At 56.8% G+C, this 21,616-nt stretch overlaps 2 protein-coding genes across 20 annotated transcripts; one reads left to right on the top strand and one right to left on the bottom strand.

Annotated features, from left to right (window-relative positions):
- Positions 1-543: 543 nt before the first annotated feature.
- On the bottom strand, positions 544-5,638 carry KLHDC8B (kelch domain containing 8B). Of its 2 annotated transcripts, XM_002920548.3 has the most exons (6): positions 5,279-5,625; positions 3,833-4,341; positions 2,587-2,751; positions 2,026-2,250; positions 1,826-1,927; positions 544-1,397 (listed from the first exon to the last, which is right to left on the bottom strand). In XM_002920548.3, exons 2-6 carry the CDS (start codon positions 4,206-4,208, stop codon positions 1,201-1,203), a joined length of 1,065 nt encoding a protein of 354 aa, XP_002920594.1. In that variant the 5' UTR covers positions 4,209-4,341; positions 5,279-5,625; the 3' UTR covers positions 544-1,200. The 2 variants fall into 2 exon arrangements, with proteins under 2 accessions (XP_002920594.1, XP_011224949.1); XM_011226647.2 differs by lacking the exon at positions 2,587-2,751 and having other exon boundaries at positions 5,279-5,638.
- A 3,576-nt stretch (positions 5,639-9,214) lies between these two features.
- CCDC71 (coiled-coil domain containing 71) lies at positions 9,215-15,860 on the top strand. 18 transcript variants are annotated; one of them, XR_004624704.1, is made up of 4 exons: positions 9,215-9,301; positions 11,470-13,063; positions 15,120-15,200; positions 15,714-15,860. XR_004624704.1 is itself a non-coding variant. In XM_034658307.1 (2 exons), exon 2 carries the CDS (start codon positions 11,522-11,524, stop codon positions 12,959-12,961), a length of 1,440 nt encoding a protein of 479 aa, XP_034514198.1. In that variant the 5' UTR covers positions 9,215-9,301; positions 11,470-11,521; the 3' UTR covers positions 12,962-15,860. The 18 variants fall into 18 exon arrangements, 1 of the variants encoding a protein (XP_034514198.1); XR_004624699.1 differs by adding an exon at positions 14,502-14,598 and having other exon boundaries at positions 14,725-15,860; XR_004624698.1 differs by adding an exon at positions 14,502-14,602 and having other exon boundaries at positions 11,470-14,430; positions 14,730-15,860.
- Positions 15,861-21,616: the final 5,756 nt, after the last annotated feature.

Here is a 21,616-nt window from a genome sequence, read left to right as displayed (position 1 = left end):
CCTTGCACTCATGCGGCTGCAGGGAAAGCAGAGTCAGTGGGCCCTCCCAGTGAGCAGCAAAGTCTGGAGGAGGCGGCAAAGGCTGGCAGCTCTGATTTCTCTGGGAGGCTACTATGCCTCTAGGGGTCTGGTGGGAAGCCACATAGTTCTGCCTAAGCTGGGACAGGGGGGAGTCTGCCCTGGCCACACCCCCCACTGGACCACCCCTCCCCATGGAGGTGAGCAGAGACTTTGAGGAGATCCTGCGTGACATGGACCTAGAGGTCATCCTGTCTCTGTGGTGCTTTGCTGTGGTTTTCTGAGCTCTTCTCTGGCTGTCCTGTGAGTGCCCTCTAACACCCAGGACAGTATGGGGCAGCAGTCATCCTATGTCAACAAAAGAGAAACTAAGGCTTCGGTGGGGCTAAGACACCAGAACACTTTGGGGGCAGAAGCCAGATCCAGAGGGCTACTATGGACACTCTTCCCTGGGAGAATCGAGGCCCCTGAAGGAGGGCAAGGGGCTGCAGGGGCAACACAGGAGTCCACACCGAGGGCCATACGCCGGATTTTAGCAGCACTTTTACTTTCACATCTGAACTTCCTGGGTCCTCACAACAGCCCTGTGAGGTAGGTAGGGCAGGAAGGTTTCAGAGATCCCCATTTACAGATGAGGATGCTGAGGCACAGAGAGGTGAAATGACTTGCTCAAGATCACACAGTCAACAGTGTAAAGGGCCCAAAGCCAATATTCCTCTGGTCCTCTGGAGGTTCCTACACTCACTCCTCCACTCCCTCTGTGTCCTCTGACCTCTCTCAACTCTCCTGGGGCCACAGAGGCCTTCAAGGCAGGCTGACAGGATTTTTCAGGAACAGCCATTGGGGTGAGCCCAGTCAACTCTAGGCAGGCACTAATCCTGTGGGGCATGAGGCCAGCTCTCCCACCCTCCCACTTCCCAGTTGGACAGAGGGCCCAGTAGTTCCAGAGCAAGTGTGGAGCTAGGCATGATCCATGAATGAATGGGGTAAAGGTGGGTATAAGCATATGTGTCCTGCACTAAAGACAAAGTCCCCTCCCCCTCTGAGACATTTGTCTCAAGTTCCTGACCCTGTGCCTCCCTCATCCCACAGAGCCACAGTGAGTTGCTTCAGCAGCAAAAGGAGCCACAGACATTTGCCTCTGGCACTGCGCTGCTCCAGATGACACATCCCATGAGGCATTCAGACCCCATCACGCAGACACAGCGCCTCCACAGCTTGGCTGGGACCCTGGGCCACACCCCCAATGACAAACAGCCGGGGCCCAGCCTGCAGACTAGAACAGGAGCAGCGGGCTGTGGGCATGGCAGGCAGGGCCTCCCAGCGCCGCCGTGCAAGGCTGAAGCCCTCCACAGAGCCCAGAGGGCACGGCTGGTTGCCTGCAGGAAGGAGACAGAAGTTGTAAAGGGCACCGGCTGCAAGGGCCCCCACTCTTTTGCTTGCTGAGCCCAGCGATGGCCCAGCAGGCATCACCCCAGGATGGGCTACCCGTGCCTTGCTACTCATTGCCCCCATTCATCATTCGTTCATTTCTTCAGATTTCTATTTGTCCGTTCATTCAGTGGTCACTTGTCCTGTTTCTGTCTCCACTGATGCCGGTACAGAGCCATCAGTCAGGTGCTGAGGGACACCCCAAGAGTGAGGCTAAGCAGACTATCCCCTGTCTGCATCACAGAGCGGGAAAGGGAAGCCCACAGAGCCCTGACCCCTGCAGTGCCTGAAGAAGGGCAGGAGGTAGTGCTCATGCTTCAGGTTCCTCCTTCCTGCCCTGGGCTCACCTCCTATCCTTAGCCCCACAGATACTCACCAAGGCCCCCAATGGCCATGATGTGGCCCCCAAGGGAGCCAACCACAAAGTCAGCCCTCTTATCCCTCATGCGCAGGCTGCGGGGCAGCTTGGTCCAGGACCCTGCAAGAAAGGGAATGTCGGATCCAGTCCCACGACACACACGGTGCCCCTCCCACCCATGGAAAGTAGGAGGACAGCCCAGGCTAGCCACTGCTCACCATGTTCCAGGTCGAACATCTCCACAGTGTTGACAAAGTGTGGGCGGGAGTAGAAATTGTGGGGCCCGGGCTGCTGCAGGCCACCCAGGCTGAAGACGTTGCCTTCTGCCATGGCACAGCCAGCAAAGGCCCGGCGGCTCGGCAGGCTCGGGTGCCGGGTCCAGGTACAGGCCTCCAGATCAAAGGCCTCAAAAGCAGTCACTGGGAGCTTTCCCTGGCGGCCCCCTGCCAATGGAATTGGAGCACCTGGGAAGGAGCCTGGGAGGCCTAGCAGGCTCCTCCTCCACCGGGTTGCTAAGCCTTCACCACTGCCCACCCTAGCCCCCCATACCCAGCTATGTGCACACCAGAGCATGGATCACCTGCCCTGCAGATCCTGAGGCACTAGGGTTTGGTTTTCCAGCCCAGGAGGGCCACCAAAGGTCAGAACCTCCAAGCAAGCCTGGCTCACCCAAAGCTGCTCTTGTCCTGCCATCTCAGGCTTAACCTGATCTCGGCCAACCTATGGGGATAGGTGCTTCTGCACTTTGAGCCCCTTCTCCGCCTCCCCCAGGCCCTTACCCAGGACATAGATCTTGTTCCCGTGCAGGAAGGTAGAAGCCCCGTAGCAGGGTGTGGGCATGGAGGGTAGTGAAAGCCAGCAGTCCCGCCGGGGTTCATATACCCGAACTTGGGCCTGGGGAGCCGTGTCTGGGCCCATTCCCCCCAGAGCATACACCATACCATCTGCATAGAAAAGAGCAATTCAGAGTTCACCTCAGCCGGCCAGGGCACCCTACCCTGACAGCTGCCCTGGTCAGGCCTGGGGGTGCCTGGGGACTCACATGTTTGTAGTACCCCTTCCAAGCAGCAGAGAAACCCTCCTTCCTTTCTGGAGTGGGGGTTGGGAGAGCTAGGATTCCTGCTCTGGCCAGGGCCCCTCCAAGGGAAGAGCAGGAGGCAGATGATCTAATTATAATCCATCTCTGTCTCCCTGGAGATGCTATGGCAACCAAGTCTGGCATCTAAGCAGGACCTGTGGTCAGACCTGGAGGCCACAAGGTGGGGGCTCCCCGAGGGGAAGGAGGGTGGAGGATGGTTTAAGCCAAGGAGGGGCATATGGGGATCTGCTAAGCGTAGAACTCAAACTGGGGAGGGATCTCCGGGGATCAGCTGGGGGCCAGGAGAGGGGCTTATGCCTGTAGGGTGGAGGTGCTGGCCGCAAGCCTTCTGCCCAGAAGCCCTGCCAGCACCTGTGTATCCCACCCTTTCATTAGAGGAGGTTCTGGTCCTGTTACACCCTCCGGGTCAGCTGGGTGCATGTCTGGAGGCCTTGAGGAGATGGGTCAGTCAGCTGAGGGCTTCCATGGCAACTATCCCCAGGCCAGCTTGGCCTTCCCATCTCAGGCTCCCTGGTAAATGTGTATATGGGAGGAAGAGGGGGGAGGGAATCTAAGCACTTACTGGGCTCTGAGCCAAAGCCCTGCTCCCCTCCCCCTCCCCTAGACTATTTATAACCTTGAGTTATTGGGCTACCCGTCCTTGTCTCTCAGAGAAGAGGAATGGGCAGGGAGGTGGATGGGGCCTCCCATCATGCTGAGGGCCAGCCTGGGCTCTGCCCCCCACTTCACAGTGGGAAAGGGCAGTTAAGGCTGCTGCTAGCTCAGCTCAGACCTAGGTAGGAGAAGGTCTTTATGAGAGTCAAAGCTGTGTCTAGGGCACTCAGACAATGTTTACAGCTCTTGTCCAATCTCTGAGGGTAAGGGACCAAGTCAGAAAAGAATAGAGGGTGATGGGGCACTTGAGGGACTCCCTTAAGGCCACTCACCTCTCTCCACAGTTGCAACCCCCATGGCTGCCTGAGGGAGGGTGGCCCGACGCTCCCAGCGGCCCTCGTCAGCCAGGAAGGCCTCCACGGCAGCTACAGGGCTCTGGCCCTCATCCACACCGCCCACCACTAGCACCTGCTTGCCCAGCACCACAGCAGCCGCACCGGCCCGGGCAGTGGGCAGGGGTGCCAGTGCAAGCCATGTATGTGAGGCCATGTCCAGTGTCTCGGCAGTGTCCAGGGGCAGTCCAGCCCGGCCACAGCCCCCCAACACTAGCAGGTGCCCATCCTGGTATGCCACTGTGCCATACACCCGGCAGGTGGGCATGGGTGGGAACACCTGCCAAGCGAAGGCTCGGCCACCTCCTGTAGCCATGGTGTTCACCTCCAGTGGCAGGCCATGCTATCTGCTCAGGCTGCCGGCCTCACTGAGGGGCATGATGGGGCCTTATCTTGACTCTATCAGGGCCACAGGGAGTGTCTGACCAGTTCAGGGACCTTGCCTTCACCTGGAAGAGAGAGGGAAAAAAAAGGGTCAGGGCCACTGACCAGTCCCTGAGGATACAGTTGAGCAGTCTGTAGCTGAGGACAGGACTGGCCCAAAATCACTGGTGGGAAAGGCACAGGGACGACCTACCCCTGCTGGCTAGCACGCCACTGTAGAGGCCCTCCTGGGTGGGAAAGAGGGCAGATTCCCAGGCAACTTCCCCCCTTCCTATGGGGCATGAGGGATTCTTCCTCCGCCTCTGCCCTCACCTAAGAACACCCAACATCCCCCCCCTTCACATCTAGGTCAAGGTGGGAGGTAAGTTGACTAGGATAGGACACTCCACCCTGGCCCCCTTCCCTTCCTCTTGACAATCCTCGTTCTGGTGCTCTGCATGAATGGAGTTCTACTGTACCCTCCCCTTACTGCTTTCCAGTGTGCCCTGGACTGCCAGGGAGCAGACTCCAGGGTATACTTACAACCCTTTTGGGGGCCATTCCATAGAGATCATCCATTCCCATCAGCAAAAGGCCAAGATCAGGGCGTTTGGGACTGGGAGGGGAGGAGCTGGACGCCATGGTTTCACATTCCCCTTTCAGGTCTACTCTTAGGGGTTTGCCCATGCCAGGTTCCCAAAGGCCAGTCTCCTTGGTGTCCAGAAGTAGGGAGGGGAATGATTTGGGGATCCCATGAGCATTAGGACTCTAGACTCCCATAGTCCAGGGCGTTTCCAGTAGGAATGAGCAGCTGGACTTCCGAGTCCCCTCACAGCATATCCCCAAGTTCCTCAGCCTCTCCTTTCTTGCGGGGGCCACGCTCCTGCGACCCTTGGCGTGATGGCCTCCTGGCCCCAAACTTCCAGCTCGCGGGAGGCGGGGGGGCGGGTCCAGGCGAGCACGCTTGGGGCTCTGCGCCCCGCGCCCCAAACTTCCCCTGAGCGCGGCTCCTGCGGGACTCACCGGCCGGGGCTCCGGCGCCGCCGGGGCGCGGGGTCCGCCGTTCCGCCTCCGTGCCGGCTCTGGCTGGGGCTGAGGCCAGGCTCCGGCGGGGCTCCGGCGGGGCTCCGGCTTGGCTCGGCGCGGGGCGGGGCTGGACCAGGTCCGCCCCTCGTCCCCCCCTCCCGACTCGGGAAAATCTCCCCCCCGCCTTAACCCTGCACCTGCCGTGGCCAGAGCAGGGCGCGTCGACCCATAGTCACACGCAAATCGGTAAACAGACGGATGGACATGTGGACTCTAGGCCTGCCCAGGATTTAGGGTCCGACCTTGGGCGGGGTGGGGGGAGAACTGAGGCAGCAGAGCAGCACAGCACATGTATGGTAGGGGACCGCTCTGAACGCGACCCAGCCTCCCACTTGGGGAGTGGCCTGGGCCTCTGGTAGGGGCGGCGGCTGGGTCGCACTTCCGCAGGCACACAGCGAGGCGCTTGCGGGGGACACTGAGACTAGCAGGCGATGGAGGAGCAGGCAGTGCCGGCCTCAGGGCCTGACGGGCCCTTCCAGGCCTGGGTGGGGGAAGTTCTTGCTGGGAGGGTAGCTCTGAGTGAGGATTGAGCTTCAAGAGTCAGAGGCCAGGGGACCTCCCAGACAGGTCACTCTGCAGGGCCTGAGGCGGCTATGATGGGACCCAAGACATTTTGTGACTGTTCATATCCAGGGGCTGGGCCTGCCTGTAGCCAACTCTGGGATCAGGTGAGGGCAAGTTGGTGTGACAGAGGCCTATCTATTTCGGAGCCAGGCCCTGGCGCAGCCTATCTTCTGGGCATTCAGAGAACTGGCTAAGTCTGTGAGCTGCAGGACCATTTGTGCAGGTTGGTGGTCACCTAGAAGAACTCCTTGAGGTTGTCTGTGCCTGCTAGTATCTTGTCCCTCTTTTATGGACTGTGTGTCTCACTTTCCCCAGAAGCACATCTGGAGACAAAGATATCAGTACATACAGTTAATGTGGGAGGTGAGGCCAGGAAGCACCAGCAAATGAGTGGCAAAAAGAGAAAACAGTCAATAAAGGCCATGTCATCAAGCAGTGTCATCAAGCAAGTTACCACTGTGGGCAACTGGGACCAAAGCTTGCTGCGTTCCCTCCCAGTGCAAAGGTTGCTTGAGGAATTCATTCTCAAATCTCCATCAGTCGTGGGCCGAGTGCTGCTTGGGGGCACTAACTCCTTGGTTTGCCTAATTTCTGAAGCCAACCCTGAATGTGGGCAGAGCCTTCTTCATGTCCAGAGAGAGCCTCCAGCCCCTTTTACAGGCTGGCAATTGGAGTTGGAAGGCTTCCATGGAAATGGTGGTACCAGGGCCAGTTACAGAACCTAGCCAGAAGGCTTCCATCCTCTTCACTCTGCTCCCGACTTGTTCTTCACTTAGAGCACTGGTACCTTTCCTCCACAGGGTGTTCCCACTGCTCTGCAAAACCCCTCACATTTCCCACTCTTCCCTTTCCAGGCCCTTTCCCCTCTCCAGCAATTAAGCACTTAAAATCCTCCTACCTTGAGATACCTCCCAGTACCCTCAGTCCCTCCAGTCTCCCTTTCCTCCCCTCTAGTCACCTTGATATCTACTACCCTGTGTCCACTGTTCCCCCTAAATTGCTCTTGCCGAAGTCACTATGGAACACCATACAGCTAATACTATGGGTCCCTACGGTCTTCGTCACAGCTGAAATCTTGCTGACATCTTCAAAGTTTCATTTCTCGTGACCTTGGCACCTCTGCTCCAACTCGTCCTGCTTCTCAGAGTCTTTTGAAGACCCTGCTTCCTCTTCTCCCCAGGAAGTAGTTCCTCAAGATCCAGCCCTGGCTTTTCTCCTCGGCGCACAGACTCCCTCCCAGGCCCACTGGCCTCATGCACAACTAGATCTCTACCAGATCTCTCTGGTCAGGTGGAAGTGAACCTAGGGCCCATCACTCAGGCTGTAAAAGATGCCAAATGGAGAGAAAGGGCTGGATCCTGGGATGACCCTGGGGTCTCTACCAACCTCATCCTTTCTAATCCCAGTTACGCCTACAGGGTCAGCATCCACCAAAATCCAGGTTAAGTCACACTTTGCTCTGATGAATGCTCCCAGAGTTCCAAATGGCACATACTGACCACCAAGAGGCAGAAGAAGGCTCAGTTTCCCCTCAGGATACTAGGTACCCATGACTCTGACCCCTAACCCCTACTATCCTCCCAGTTCTAATGTCTGCGAGCCTGGGGATGGACCTGCCCTACCTGGTCCTCCATTTTGCACTGAACTCTGGGCTGGACATCACCAGAGAGGGATTCCCTTTCCAGGACACACCTAAATCCATGCCATCCCTGGAGGCTGGGCCTTCCTCTTCATGGGACTGGCTTCTGTTTACACAGTGCTGGCACTACCTAAACATGGCACTACCTAAACAATGCTGCTGGCTTTGGAGAAGCTGTGGAAGACAACTGGCACAGAAGGTAAGGCTAGATTGGTCCTGAGCTAATCCTCAACCATGGATGGGGCAGAGACAGGGCTCACCCACAGCTGGGGACTGGACATACAAGGTGGGACTTCCTGACTGCTCCAAGAGACCCTGGCCCTTGGAACTCCACACTTCCCTTCTTTCTGACAGGATGGGGGGCTAGAAGCACTGACCCCAAAGGAGCAGGAGAGTTTGCATTTTACTGTTGGGACACCTTGGTTATGCTTGAAGGCACTGAGGACCTCACCTTCAGTGCTGAGGCCCTGGGAAACTCAGAGTTACCAGAGGAGGCCTAGGGTGGGTTGGGCATTACTCTTTAGGGGTACCCAGACCTTTCCATATTAACAGGAAATGTAGAGCAAGTCTGAGGATCCTGGGGTCATACGAGGAGAGAGAAAAGCTATTAGTCCCTAAATGAAGCATCCACCCACACTCTTGTGACTGCCCATAGGCTTTCACCCACCCCCAGCTAACAAATATGGCACCATTGTACATATCACGGTCCGAGTATTGTGGCAATATTTCTGCCTCCTAGTTCAGGCTCTGACTGAAGTGCAAATGTCCCAACTATCGCATCCATGAAACCAGAGCTTCCATGCTGGCTCTGAACCTGGACTTGGGGGGCCTCTAAGAGGGGCCTTTGGTCAGAGTCTGACCTCTTAGACTTCAAGGGTTAATTTCAACCGGTGTCCTCTCATCTGCTGCTGCTTGGGCAGTGGGCCCTGTAACCACCAGCCCTCTGCTGACCCCAGCGTTCAGGTAGCAAGACTGAGGTCCCAGTCTCCTGGGCAAAAGGACAAGGATTCTGGGCCGAGTTAAGACTGGAGGCAGGACTTCCTGCCATTGACGGGGCTGAGGCTGGGCAAAGGTTCTCCCACTTCACCCATGCATATGTTCCTAGGCAAGTACACGGTATGCTAGGACTCTCATATTGGACATGCCCAGCTTTGGGGTTGTGTGCAGCATGTGCATGCCACCAGCCTTTCATGCCACATGCGGGCCTCATTCTTGGGAAGAGAGGAGGGCCTGCTGCCCTTGAGAAGATACCCCTGCAGCACTCCCAGGCAGGCAAGGGGCATTCCTCTTTCCTTCTGGTCAGGAGCTCGGGACAGAGGCAGGCCTTGTCCGTGGCTGTGGGAGTACCAGAGCCTGGAGGATGGCTTGGAGCTTGCAGGGAATCCCTCCCAGATGTTGCTGCACCACCAGGCCCCTCAGAGGGGATGTCAGTTAGGCACTAATCCAGTCCTAGGAGGGCTCCTGTGCAGTCCTGTCTGGGACAAATCTGAGAGCACCTCTGCTCCTCAGACTCCTGCTCAGGTCCAGATGGATTTAGAGCGGCCCACGCGGTCACCTCCTCCAGGAAGCCTTCCTTGGTACCCACCTGCCCTGCCCCCAGACTTTGGGGGAAACGGGGTCTCGGGGGGTCAAGGGTCACTAGGGCGGGCCAGGTCCCGGAAGCGGAAGTGCGGCACACTTCCGGTGCGCAGCGGGCGGCCATGTTGGAGCAGCGGAGGCGGCGCAGAGGCGCGTCCTGGGTCCCCGCGGCGGCGCCGGTAGGTTGGGGCCATGGGCCTAGCCGCGCCGCGGAGGGGCCGTCCGCGAGGCGACGGGGCGGATGGGCCGGGCGGCCGGCTCTTTCGAGACCCGCGCCCTCCACCGGCTTGGCCAAGACTCCCCCCACTCCCCTACCCCTTGCCCAGCGACCCCACCCTGGGGCTGCGCTACCCGGTCGGGCTCGCCCCGCTCGCCCCGCCCGCCCCGCGCGTTTCGCTGCCTCCAAGATCCCTGCTCCTATCCGCGGCTCAGGCCCCAGGGACACGGACTCCCAGGCCAATGGCCCTGATCTGCCCCCATCCCGGTCCCCCTTGTATGAGGCCTCTCCCGTCCCCCATCTTTCATCAACTTCCCTGTCGGCCCCGGGGGCACGTGTGAAGGGAAGTCGGGGGCCAGACTGCAGCCTCTGTTTCCGGAGCCTCTTGGAAAGTCCAGAAGACCCCTCCCAAGAGTCTAGACCGACCTGGGCGGAAGAGCCCCCAGTTCACCCCCAATATCTGTGCCTGCGGGGAAACAGGCCCCTCCCTATTCAACAGTTAACAGTCCTGGGAACTACACCCCTTGGAAAAAAATAATAAAAGAACTAAAGTCATGTGCAAGGATTGTGCTTGGAGAATGGCCTCTGGAGAAAGGAAGTGCCCGAGACACCTGAGGATCCAAGAATGTTTCCAAACAAAGAGTCCCAGGGCACTTCCTCCAGGGGATTCTGAAAACTTCCTCTGCTCCATTAGGGCGGTAGGAAGAACCTGCACAGACGCGCCTCCTGGCCCCAGGGACCTGCCTGATCCCAGCTGATCTTTTAATGCTCCCGTACAGCTGGGGAGCTCCCTCTGGGAGGCCTCAGTGTTGGGTTGGGCATTAGACATTAGTCCTGACAGACAGCCTGCGGCTTCTTCAGAGAAGAAGCCTGGGACAAACAAGTTGGGTGTACCCAGACAGCTCCATGTGGGCTGTACTGAGGTCTGCAGCCCTCCAGACCCTAGTTAGGACTGCTCAAATTTCTAGTGTCCACCTTATTAACCATCCTGTTGGAGCCTTTGGCTGTCAGACCTTGGGCTCTTGGTCTGGCTACCTGGCCCCCAGGCTGCCTGATTGCCGAGACATGTGTCTTGAGTACCTGCTACTTCTTAGTTTCTGTCGAAGAAGAGTCTGGCTCTTGCTTTGGGGTTAGTCTCCATGATTTGAGTGCCAGGATCAGACGTCTGAGCCTGTCTGGGGACTCCAAAAGCAAAATGTCTGGTGGGCAGGGAGGTTCACCCCTGAGCACCTTGACACCAGAGCTGGAGGAACAGAGATGGGCATGACTTAAAGGCACATGTTGTCCTGCTCTTAGCTGTTTTTCCATCTAGACTTCCCAGCCCTGACCACAGACTCCAGTCACACACATTAAATGTGCTTTACTGTTTCTCATTTCCAAGCCATTGTATAGGCTATTCCCCTTTTTGCGCCATTTCCATCTGGGCCTCTCTATTCATTAGTCATGTCCCATCTAGGTGTTGCTTCTCCTAGGAATCCTTCTCTAACTCAGTGGCAAGCTGGGCTGGGTGACGTTGTGCACCCCCAAGAACTTTGATGGTCTCTGTCTTGCCTTCTGTATAGGGCATCTTGAAGACATACTCACCTGCGTTCCCAGGGTTGTGTCTAATACCAGATTTCTGGCCTCAGAAAACAGAGAATTAAATTAAAATGGGCCAACCAAGCCCAAATCTTTCAAGGGACCCAACAGCAGGTTGGATGGCTCTCTTGAGCTTCTGGACATTTATCTTGAAGAAACTGCCTTTGACCCAGACCCATGTGGGTCCCCCCTGCCACCGCAATCCTCAGTCTGCCACCATGGTAGTTCAGGAGACCAGGGGTTTGCCCCAAGCAGTGGCTTACTCTGGCCAGGACCTTTGTATCGATGATTGTTATGGAGAGGGCAGGCCCTGATGGACTTATCTACCTGCCTTGCCTCTTACCTCAGTGCTGGTTTGTTTTTGTTTTTTTATGTAATGATATATTTTCTTTAATGCAATATATCTGAAGTATTATTTTTTAAGTAAACTCTACACCCAACATGGGGCTTGAACTCACGACCCCGAGATCAAGAGACGCATGCTCCACCAACTGAGCCAGCCAGGCGCCCCTCGGTGCCGTTCTTATTGATTCTTTTCCTCTTGTCTTGGAGGTGCTGAGCGCTGGTTTGTGGATACCCAGGCAGATCTGCAGTGCCTAATGCCATGAGCGTGGTGCAGCATGTGGAGGAGAAAGCTGTGCACTCCTGGTCGCGGATCTCCACGGCAGGGAAGAAGGCCCTGGAGGAGGCGCTGCTTGTCTTTAACCCCATGAGCCAGGATCTCAGTGCCACAGAGGCCCAGCTTGTAGCCTTCCTGCAGGGCCTGCGGGATGATGGCTTCCAACCCACCATCCTGCGCAGCGGTGATGTCTATGGCTATAGTTCATGCACAGCCAACCCCCCAAGCCAGACGAAGCTGCAGGCTCGTGCCCCCACCCCAGCTGCCACATCACCTCCAGCCAGTGCTCCCCGAACTGCCATGCAGCTGCCTGCAGGCCGGGCCACGCTGCTCCCTATGCCACTATCTGGGAGGCTGGCCAAAGCATCCACACCATCCCTTGCCAAGCATGCTACCACCAACCTGCTGCTGAGCTCCCTGAAGCAGTCAAGTGCCAGCCGTGCCCGGGGTGCAGCAGTGGGCTTCCCCGCCCACCTCTATCCAGGTGTCTACCCTGCCATGCGGCTCTCTGTTGTCCTTGAGGCCCTGGTTCCGCTAAAGTCTCCCATGCCCTGCTTGGGTGCCAAGCACAAGGCACAATCACTGCAGCTCTCACTTGCAGACTCTCCCCTGAAGTTGCGCAAAGGTCCAGGGAAGAGGCAGGGGAACTGTCGGCCCAAAGCTCCCAGAAAAGCCACAGGCAAGGGCCCTAAATGTCTGACTCACAGACGCTGCAGGGCCAGATCCCAACAAGGCACTACACCCCGGAACAAGACCTACAAAGCCACTGGGTCCCTTGGTGGCCTACGAATGAAAGGTGGCTCTGCCCTGGGCACCAAAATGTCCCAGGCCAAGGCAGCTCGAACACTGGCCAAAGCTGCCCAGGCCAAGGCGGCTCAAACACAGGCCAAAGCTGCCAAGGCTCGGGCAAAAGCCAAGGCAGCACAGATCAGGGCCAGGGCCAAGGCAGCACAGATCCGGGCCAGGGCCAAGGCGGCACGGATCAAGGCCAAAGCCAAGGCGGTGCGGGCTAAGGCCAAGGCGGTGCGGGCTAAGGCCAAGGTGGTGCGGGCCAGGGCCAAGGTGGTGCGGGCCAGGGCCAAGGTGGCTCGGACCCAGTCCAGGAGCAGGGGCAGGCCAAAAGGGTCTGTTCAGGCCAGGACCGCGAGGAGGGGCCCGAAAAGCCGCCCTGAGACTGTGGGGCAGAAGAGAAAAAGGGCTGAGGAGGCAAAGGATCTTCCTCCCCGGAAAAGAACACGACTTGGGCCCCTATCCCCTAAGGCGTGGCTAGGGCCTGGAACAGCAAAACTGCTGAAATTCCGGGCCATCAAGGTGGACAGGCGGTCCTCGGACGATGAGGTGCGGCAGCGGGCTCAACGGATCCTCCGTGTGAACCTGTCCCCTGTAATACAGCTCCAGCCGTTGCTGCCATACTCAGCGCCCTGATTCCTTCTCATAGCAACGTTTGGGGAAACTGAGCCCAATTGTCTTTGTGGCCAGTGGCACAGTGTGCAATGCCCATGGATTCTACAACCCCAAGGACTCCAGGTGCCTCTCCTGGGCCCTGAGAGCCACCATTCTCCTTTCAGAGACTGGAGGATATGGGGTGGTATGGGTGGGCGGGAGGGGCGTTCTCATGGCGCGATGCACTGTGATTTGTTACTCTTCAAGTTGTACCTCCACTGTTCCATCTATCACGTTTTATACCTTTCCACCTTCCAGTCTCCCTGCCGACCCTTCATGGTCTTTTTTGCGTTTGTAGCTGCTGCTAGGCCAGCTTGAGCATATAGGAAAAGTGGCCCCAGGAACAGGGCTGCCAAAAGGGGGTCCCAGTAGCCTGAGATAGGTCATCGCTGTGAGTGGGAAGAGTAGCTCTCAGGCTCCTCTGGAGGTGCTGGCCTCTGTGGATGTGTGAGAAGCAGCCCCTGTGGACAGGGGAAGAGCCGCTCTGAGGAGGCACACCTCCCATTCAGGCTGTGCTGGTTTGTTTTCCAGTTAGGCCATACTACACAAGAGGACAGTTGGTGGCCCTGTGGGGAACCTTGGCAGCCAGCAGGTTTCTAGGCCAGGGAAGGGGGGTTTTGTGGTACTGCTCCCCAGGGGCCATTCAGACAGCCTGGCCTTGTCTCCTAGCTGGCTCTGGCTGATATCTTGGGGCTTTACCTGAGCTTGTCTGGGGAAGGGCCAGGCCTAAATTAGCTGAAGTACCTCTGTCTGTCCTTCCAGCCTCGACTTGCCCAGTTAGTGGCAAGGGTTTGGGGGTAGTGTCAGAGGCCAGGGCTCTGGGTTGTTTGGCCACTGAGTCTGTCCTCACTGACTGCAGAATTTTCTCCTTGGATGAGTGGGGTACAGTGTTAGCTGAGCCAGGAGAGTTTCTACAACTGCTGCTCCCCATCAGCAGTGCTTTCTGCCTGAGTCCCAAGCACTCTGTTCCCAAGTCCAGCCTTATCAAGCTTCCTGACAGGGGTATGTGTGTGTTTCAGACACTAACAGCTCTTCCTGCTTTGGAGAGGGGGCTGGGCCTGGAACAAAACTAGCTCCCCGCCCATCTGCCAGTCCTTCCCTATCTGCCCAGCCTGAAAGGCAGTGGCTGGGGCTGGCAGTGAGGGGGACACATTCCCCAGAGGCTCCTAGAGACCAGCAGCCTTTCAGGGCTTGGGGTGGGAGCCTCATTTGAATGAGAATCGGATCTCTTCTGTCTCTGTGGGTTAGTCTGAACCCTGGCCCCGCTAGCGCCAGCTACATCGGGTGGCGGACCTGTGGAGAAGTTCTGCTTGCTTTTTGGTACCCCCTGCTTCCTTTTTTTTCTGCACCTGGTGGCTGCCGTTAATAGGGTGCGGCCTCCCTTGCTCCCAGCCTCACTGTGCCTTCACAATCTTGCATGCTCCTTGTGTCTGGCAGTCCTGCTTTCATCTGTGAGTATGGGATGACACCCAGCTTCTCAAGGTCAGCCTGCTTGGGACCCACTCTTCATCCTCTCTCTCAGGCCTGATTCCAGCTCCCATGGCGCAGGACCCCCACCCGGGCTAGGCCTCCTTTTTTGCAGTCTGCAACTCCTTTCAGTTCTGCTGCTGCTGTCACGAGTGGGTGAGAGGTTGGCTCTTTCCCTGAGAGCTATCCAGAGGGGGAGAACTCTCCAGGCCTCCCTGTGGGGCAGAGTGAGGTGGGGGGTACCCCTAGGATCTCTACTCAGACCCTGTCCTTCCCAGTCCAGGCTCCCAGAACAATTGCTGAGGAGGTGCCAGACACACTACCCGCCCCCACCCGGCTGCTCAAGTGGCAGCTGCTACCCACCTACTGGCCACTTGATTGTTGGCCATGGCCAGAACCTTCAAGCCTCGTGCACCTGTGGCCTCCATGGCCCTAAGCCGTACTGCATTGTCAGTCACCTACAGGTGGGGAGGAGTGTAAGGGCTCTGGAGATGGTATCTCTGGGTTTCCTGCAGGTTTGGCCTTGTGGGGTTCAGGTCATTGCTGGGGGCTGGAGAGGGGAGGACTGTGCTGTGAAATTTTGGAATTGGGGGCCAATCACCTACCTCTTGCCTTGCCATTCTCCTTGGGCATTCCCTAGGAATCTGAGAATTGCTTCTTTTGTGACTCTCAGGACAGGGAGGCCATGGCATTGAGAATGTGATCTGGAGTGATGGTCGTGGCAGCAAGAAGACCTGGTGGCAAGCAGAGAGTGGTGAGGGTACCCATGTGCCCATGTGTGCAGGTCTAGGGTCAGGGCCTGGTCACTCTGACAAGCCCTTGTGGTTGCAGGTGTTGAGAATGTCACCATCCAGCTGGACCTAGAGAGTGCCTTCTACATTACCCACCCCATCATGACTTCGAGGTGACCCAGTGCCCCAGCCTGAAGGCATGGTTGGTGCCTCCTGACCTGATGGGTGCCAGTGATGCTTCCCCCTGGTGACCCAAGGATCCCCCTCCTGTCCCCAGACATTCTGCCCAGCAACTCTGCTCCTGGGGTGCTCAGTGGACCATGGCCACTCCTGGCATATGTACCGATACTTTGCCTACAACTGCTCAGGCCTTTTTCCTGGGATCCCTCCGGCTCCTGGCCACAGTCAGTGACCTTGTTTGTGACCAGCGTTACTCTGACATCAAGCCTTCCACTGAGGGAGAGGTCACACCCAGAGGAAGGGGGTTTGGGCCCTGGGGTGAAGCCAGAGGCTCAGGTTTGCTTTTTTTCTCTCAGGTAATCTTCAAAGTTCTGGACCCAGGCACTCTGGTGGAGTACCCAAACAACCCCAAGATTCAGGGTAATCGTCCCCACAGCCAGTCCTGTACTCCTTGCATGTTAGGACAGCCAGATACTGGGGTGAGGTGAGGTCCTGCCTGAGTGTGTTCACAAGTGGGGCAGGGGTGGCAGGCAAGCCAGCATTACTCCTCAGCTCTGCCCCATCATGGTCCTCCATTGTGGGCCCTGTTATGGCCCTCCATTCCTGTCCCATCATTGTTCCCCGTACCTGTGCCCAGTGCATAGGGACTGGCATGTGTAGCAGTTTCTATCTCTGCCCCATCATAACTCCTTTATGGGGCCTCATTGGGGTTCTCATCACTACTTTCTATGCCAGCCCCCAACAATGTACCTATAATGCACCTATAACCTCATAACTGTCTCCGTTAGGAGCCTCCATCATTGCCCCCATCATGGACCCCGGCATTGCCCTCCCCTGACTCATCACCTGGGCCTTAGTTGGTACCCTGCACCTCTGCAGCTGCCTCTAGGTGGCGCCAGGGCGTCTCTGGGTTGTGACCTTTTTCTTGTAAAACAGGAGTCTTGAAAGGTAAGAGACACAGAGCCAAAACCCAGCAGGGCTGCCCAGAGTCAGGTCAGGCAAGTACCAGAGCAGGAGATACCCCAAACTAGCGTTTTCTCTGTGCTTTCCACCCCCCTTGACTGATTGTTACCAACTACTCACCAAGTCCCCCTGCTAGGTTTCCAAGCAGCTGTTGCTCTTCTGATCTGATCAGGAGAGAGACAACTGGCAAAGGAGGGGTACAAGAGAGAACCTTGGCTCAGTAACTGACATAAACTGTGGAGCAGAAAGGAGCCATGGACCCATCTCTCCCATGTGTACGTTGAGCAAGTGCCCATTGAGCTCTGCTGTGTGCCGGGCATCTGTCTTCTGAGCAGTGCTCGGTGGGGAGCAGATAGACAAGGTGTCTTCTTGGAGCTGCCATGGAAGTGAGAAAAACAGTGGATAAATAAGCTAGCTAATACCGTATATGGTTTGGCTGGATGATAAACTCTTTTCTAGTTTTGGTGATGGGCTGGGGAATGGAATGCTTTACTGCATTGGGGAAGCAGGTTTCAAATAGCTAGTGATTCCAGGATGGGGTGTTCAGGAAGCAGTGGGATGTGCAAGTCTCAGCTCAGGAGTGATACCAGGGCTGGAGCCGTGCAGAAGTGGAATTCTCACCATTAGGCTGTAGTCATCCTAAGATGGTATGCCCAGAGGAGCAGGAGTGGGGGGGTCCCACAGCATGAATGCCAGAGGAGGTGGCTGTAGGGATGCAGAGAAGAGACCCTACCGCCGTTCCTCCCTCTTCCATCTCAGCCATAGAGGGATGATGACCAGTGCATCTGAGGTCCCCCAGTCTGTGTCTCCAGAGCTCCTGCATGTGACAGACCTCCATGTGAACTTCTCCAAACTGCACACACTGGGTGACAGGCCGCTGGGGGGCCTAAAGGGACACCCCTTCGACTACTATGCGCTTTATAAGCTTGTGGCCCCAGAGGCAGCTGCCTGTGCCATGGCCATGCCTCTGAGTGTAAGCCCACAGCTGGGACCTCAGCCAATATGAAAGCCATGGGAGGGGCATCCTGTGGCTGGTGGGGCGGGCAGGCTGGGGGGACTGGGGCAGACTCATCTTGCCCTCCTCCCTGGCAGGTGCATGGCCTTTGCATCTGCCACCACCACACAGCTGGTACCTAGTGTGAGCACTGCCAGGACCTGTACCAGGAACACCCATGGCATGCAGCAGAGCCTGGGCACCTTCACGCCTGCCAAGGTAGGTGCCATGGCCTCTCTGCCTGGCTGTATTTGTCTGGGTCAGCCCACTCCATATCCACCCAGAATGCAAGTGCAATGGGCATGCCCGCAGTTGTCACTTTGACATGGCCTTGTGTCTGGCATCTGGCCATGTGAGTGGAGGTGTGTGTGACGCGTGTCAGCAAACACAGCTGGGCGCCGCTGTGAGCTCTGCCAGCCCTTCTTCCACTGAGATCCCAGGGAGGATCCCCGTTCCTTCTTCTTGCAAATGTGAGCCCTCCAATCCCCAATTCCAACTCTGACCCCAATCCTTCAGCTCCATGGTGACCTCTGACCTAACTCTGTCCTCACCTCTGACCCATGATCCAGCTTGTGACTGTGACCCTGTGAGGATCCTGGAAGGGGTTTTGTATGATGCCCACACAGATAAGACTCGTGGCCTCCTCTCCGGGCAGTGTCGCTGCAAAGTTCGTGCCTGGGGCCAGCACTGTGACTTCTACCGGCCTGGTCACTATGGCCTCAGCCCCACCCACACAGAAGGTTGCCAGCGTGAGTTACCCTGGGAGAGGACCCCAAACCCCATGTCTTTGCTTTGCCTTCAATCACTGCCCTAATAATATACACAGGCACCTACCCCTGCAGCAGTCCCAATAGCGCCCTGAGAGCCTGGTGCCCTAGCCTGCAGGTGTGACCTCCAGGGCCAGGTCCCTGGCACTCATGCCTGTGATCCCACCAACAGTGCCTGTCACTGCAAACGCTTTGTCTCTGGACACGACTGCAGCCATTGTCTAGTAAGCTTTGACCCACCTTCTGATTTGACCTTGATCTTGGGCATTGAGCTTCTAGAAGCTGATAAGCATAAGGCTATAATCAGGGTGACTATAGACTGAGCCTTGCACATGGGTTGGTTCGACTCCCTGCCCTGGCTGTCAGGGTCAATGCCACCTCAGCTGCTGAACCAGTGTATGTCTTCAGGTGGGAGCTTTGGGAGCATAAAAAGGAAAAGCGATGAAACAAGTTACAACAGTATTGATTTAAAGCACTGGATTTAAAGGTGTTTTGCAACAAAAATATTTGAAGGAACACTCGGTTCAGGAAACAATTCCATCCCTTTCTTGCCTCTCCTTGAACATAAATCTTTGGCTTAACTTTTGCTTTAACCCCTGCAGCGTCCTCATCCTACCACTTACGAAGTTGTGCGTGAGTACACAGGGGTCTCCTCACCCCCTCTCAGCAGCAAGCAGAGGAGCATTCAAGCCCTGTGCCCACAGCTTTTCCTCCTGCAACAGGCAGTCCCAGTATTTGACCTCCCAGGCTCCAGATCTTCTTGTCCTTTCTCCATCTACTTGCTCTCTCTTGCAGCCCAAGTTCTGGGGTCTGAGCGGTGACTCTGTAGGCTGCCGGCCTTGTGACTGTGACTTTGGGGGTGCCTAGAGCAGCAGGTACAAGACAAGGCCTGGGAATTGGGATCAAGTGGCAAGAATCAGGAGTTGACTCTCCTTCCCCACCCCCATCTTGCTCAGGTGTTCTGCTGGGGAGGGCCTCTGCCTGTACCACCTTCACCTCCATGGCCGCCGCTGCCATGAACTCTAATCTGGGCACTTCTGTGCTGCTCTTGAGCAAGCCACTACTCAAGCTGAGCTTGGCCAGGTCCTCCGGCCAGCTGACCCCCAGCTGCCTATGAGTGTCTAGGAGGGGGAGGGGCAGGGGCAGGGGCAGGGGCAGGGGCAGGGGCAGGAGGAAACCAAGGCTCAGACTTGGTTTTCAGGGGAGGGAGGGAGTGTGTAGAGAGAGCTAGTTGGAATAAGAGGCTGAGCAGGGTTAGGAAGGTGAGAAAGTCCAGGTGGGGACATCAGCATGGTTAGAGGTTTGGTGTCTTAGAACCCCCATTTTCAGGGCAGTGTGGGAGAAGAGCGGGCCAGAATGTTGGAGGACACTGACCCCCGACTTGCCCCCAGGGAGCCCCCTGGCCTGTTCCTGCCCACTGTACACAAACCTCAGGGACGTCTCCTGATTGGCTTCAGCCCCAACTTCGGAGACAGCGTGCCCCTCGATGTGCCCACCACCCTGCTAGGCAAGCCTATTCAGCAGCCAGCTGCTCAAGGTGAGGAATCTGAGGAACAGGGTGGGGTCATAGGTCGCTAGGGTCTTAGTAGGGATGGGGCCCTAGCCCTCGGGATGTGGGTCCCTGAGGTCTTGGGGTAATGGGAGCCTAAATCCTGAGGGTCCCGGTCTTGGGGTGATCTAGGCCTGGGAGTCTGTGTCTCACATCCAGGCCCCAGAGGAGCCCCTGCCCTTGCAGCAGGGAGCTGGCTCTGCACTGTGGGCTAGCTTGGGCTTTGCACATGTGATTGATGGAGCTGGCCTCTCTCTGCTGGCGCCCACGGTGCCTTGTGCCATGGAGTATGACATTGTCCTATGCTATCTGCACTCAGAGCAGCTCTTCCAGGTGGCCTTGACCTATCCACACAGGCAGGACCCTAGGACCTTCAATAGCAAGACCCTATTATGCTGCCAACACATTTGAAATAACATTCGAAGTGGAAAATGTCCAATATGGAATATCATCATGTCGTAGAGCAATCAAAACAGGGACTGAACGTGACACAGAGCGGGATTTAAGAAGTAGGTCTTGGGGCGCCTGGGTGGCACAGCGGTTAAGCGTCTGCCTTCGGCTCAGGGCGTGATCCCGGCGTTATGGGATCGAGCCCCACATCAGGCTCTTCCACTATGAGCCTGCTTCTTCCTCTCCCACTCCCCCTGCTTGTGTTCTCTCTCTCGCTGGCTGCCTCTATCTCTGTCAAATAAATAAAATAAAATCTTAAAAAAAAAAAAAAAGAAGTAGGTCTTTTTTGCATGGGTCATATGATGAAATACTGGATGCAGCTGAAATGGGACACCCCTGGGACCACATGATCACGGTCTCCTTACCCCACCCTTACTCCTTCCCTGCTCCCTGCGGAGCTGTGGGGTTTTTTTGTTTGTTTGTTGTTGTTTTTTTTTTTTTTTAAAGATTTTATTTATTTATGTGACAGAGAGACAGCCAGGAGAGAGGGAACACAGCAGGGGAGTGGGAGAGGAAGAAGCAGGCTCATAGCAGAGGAGCCCGATGTGGGACTCGATCCCAGAACGCCAGGATCACGCTCTGAGCCGAAGGCAGACGCTTAACGACTGCGCTACCCAGGCGCCCCTGTTGTTGTTTTTTTTTTATTCATTTATTTGACAGAGACAGAGACAGCAAGAGAGGGAACACAGGCAGGGGGAGTGGGAGAGGGAGAGGGAGAAGCAGGCTCCCAGCGGAGGAGCCTGATGTGGGGCTGGGATCACGCCCTGAGCCGAAAGCAGACGCTTAACAACTGAGCCACCCAGGGGCCCACAGAGCTGTAGTTTTATCCAGATCTTTCTGCTTTGAACCAGGAACATGCTACTCCGTGATCCTATGGCTGTGGAATACCAAGGGGGTGCAGAGACCTGAGGGGGGCACTATGCTTCTGGATTCAGTGAGGTCCTAGGGGCTCCACCCCACATCTGGGGGAGACAAATTACAGCAGGATGATGTGGATGCGGGGGGCTGGGGAGTAGGCATCGCAGAGGCCTGGAGTTGCACCAAGAGGACTGAGACAGGTGGATAGATAAGGCGGGGGATCCAGGCAGGAGCAAAGCACATGTCAAGGATAGAAGATGAGAATAGGCAGCCACCAGACCTCAAAGGACCTATGAGCCGGGAGAGGGGCTTAACCTTTATTGTGGGGCCATGGGGAGCTGTGGAAAGGACTTGAATGGGGCAGGTTCATGGCGGAGAATGGATCGTTAGGGGGAAGCTGCTGCAGTGATTCTGAGTGAGAGGTGGCATTGCCTGGACTAGATCGGGGCCATTGGACAGGAAGGAGAAACAGACTCAGAAGAGGACGAGGAAAGGGGCAGGAAGGGGCTGTGAGACCCACTGCAGGGAAGGGTAGTTAGGTTTAGTGAGTGGGGCTGGGCTCACTGCCCTCTGCCTGCCACCCTCCATCCTCCTACTAGATTGTGCTCTTGCCGCGGTGAAGGAGTCGCTGGCGCTGCGATCTGGGGCCCCCGGGCACGTACAAGAGCTCCGCAAGGC

The sequence above is a fragment of the Ailuropoda melanoleuca genome, chromosome 4 (genome assembly GCF_002007445.2).
Source record: "Ailuropoda melanoleuca isolate Jingjing chromosome 4, ASM200744v2, whole genome shotgun sequence".
NCBI lineage: Eukaryota > Metazoa > Chordata > Mammalia > Carnivora > Ursidae > Ailuropoda > Ailuropoda melanoleuca.
Note: the sequence above shows the minus strand (reverse complement) of the source record. Positions and strands in the feature narration are given on the sequence as shown.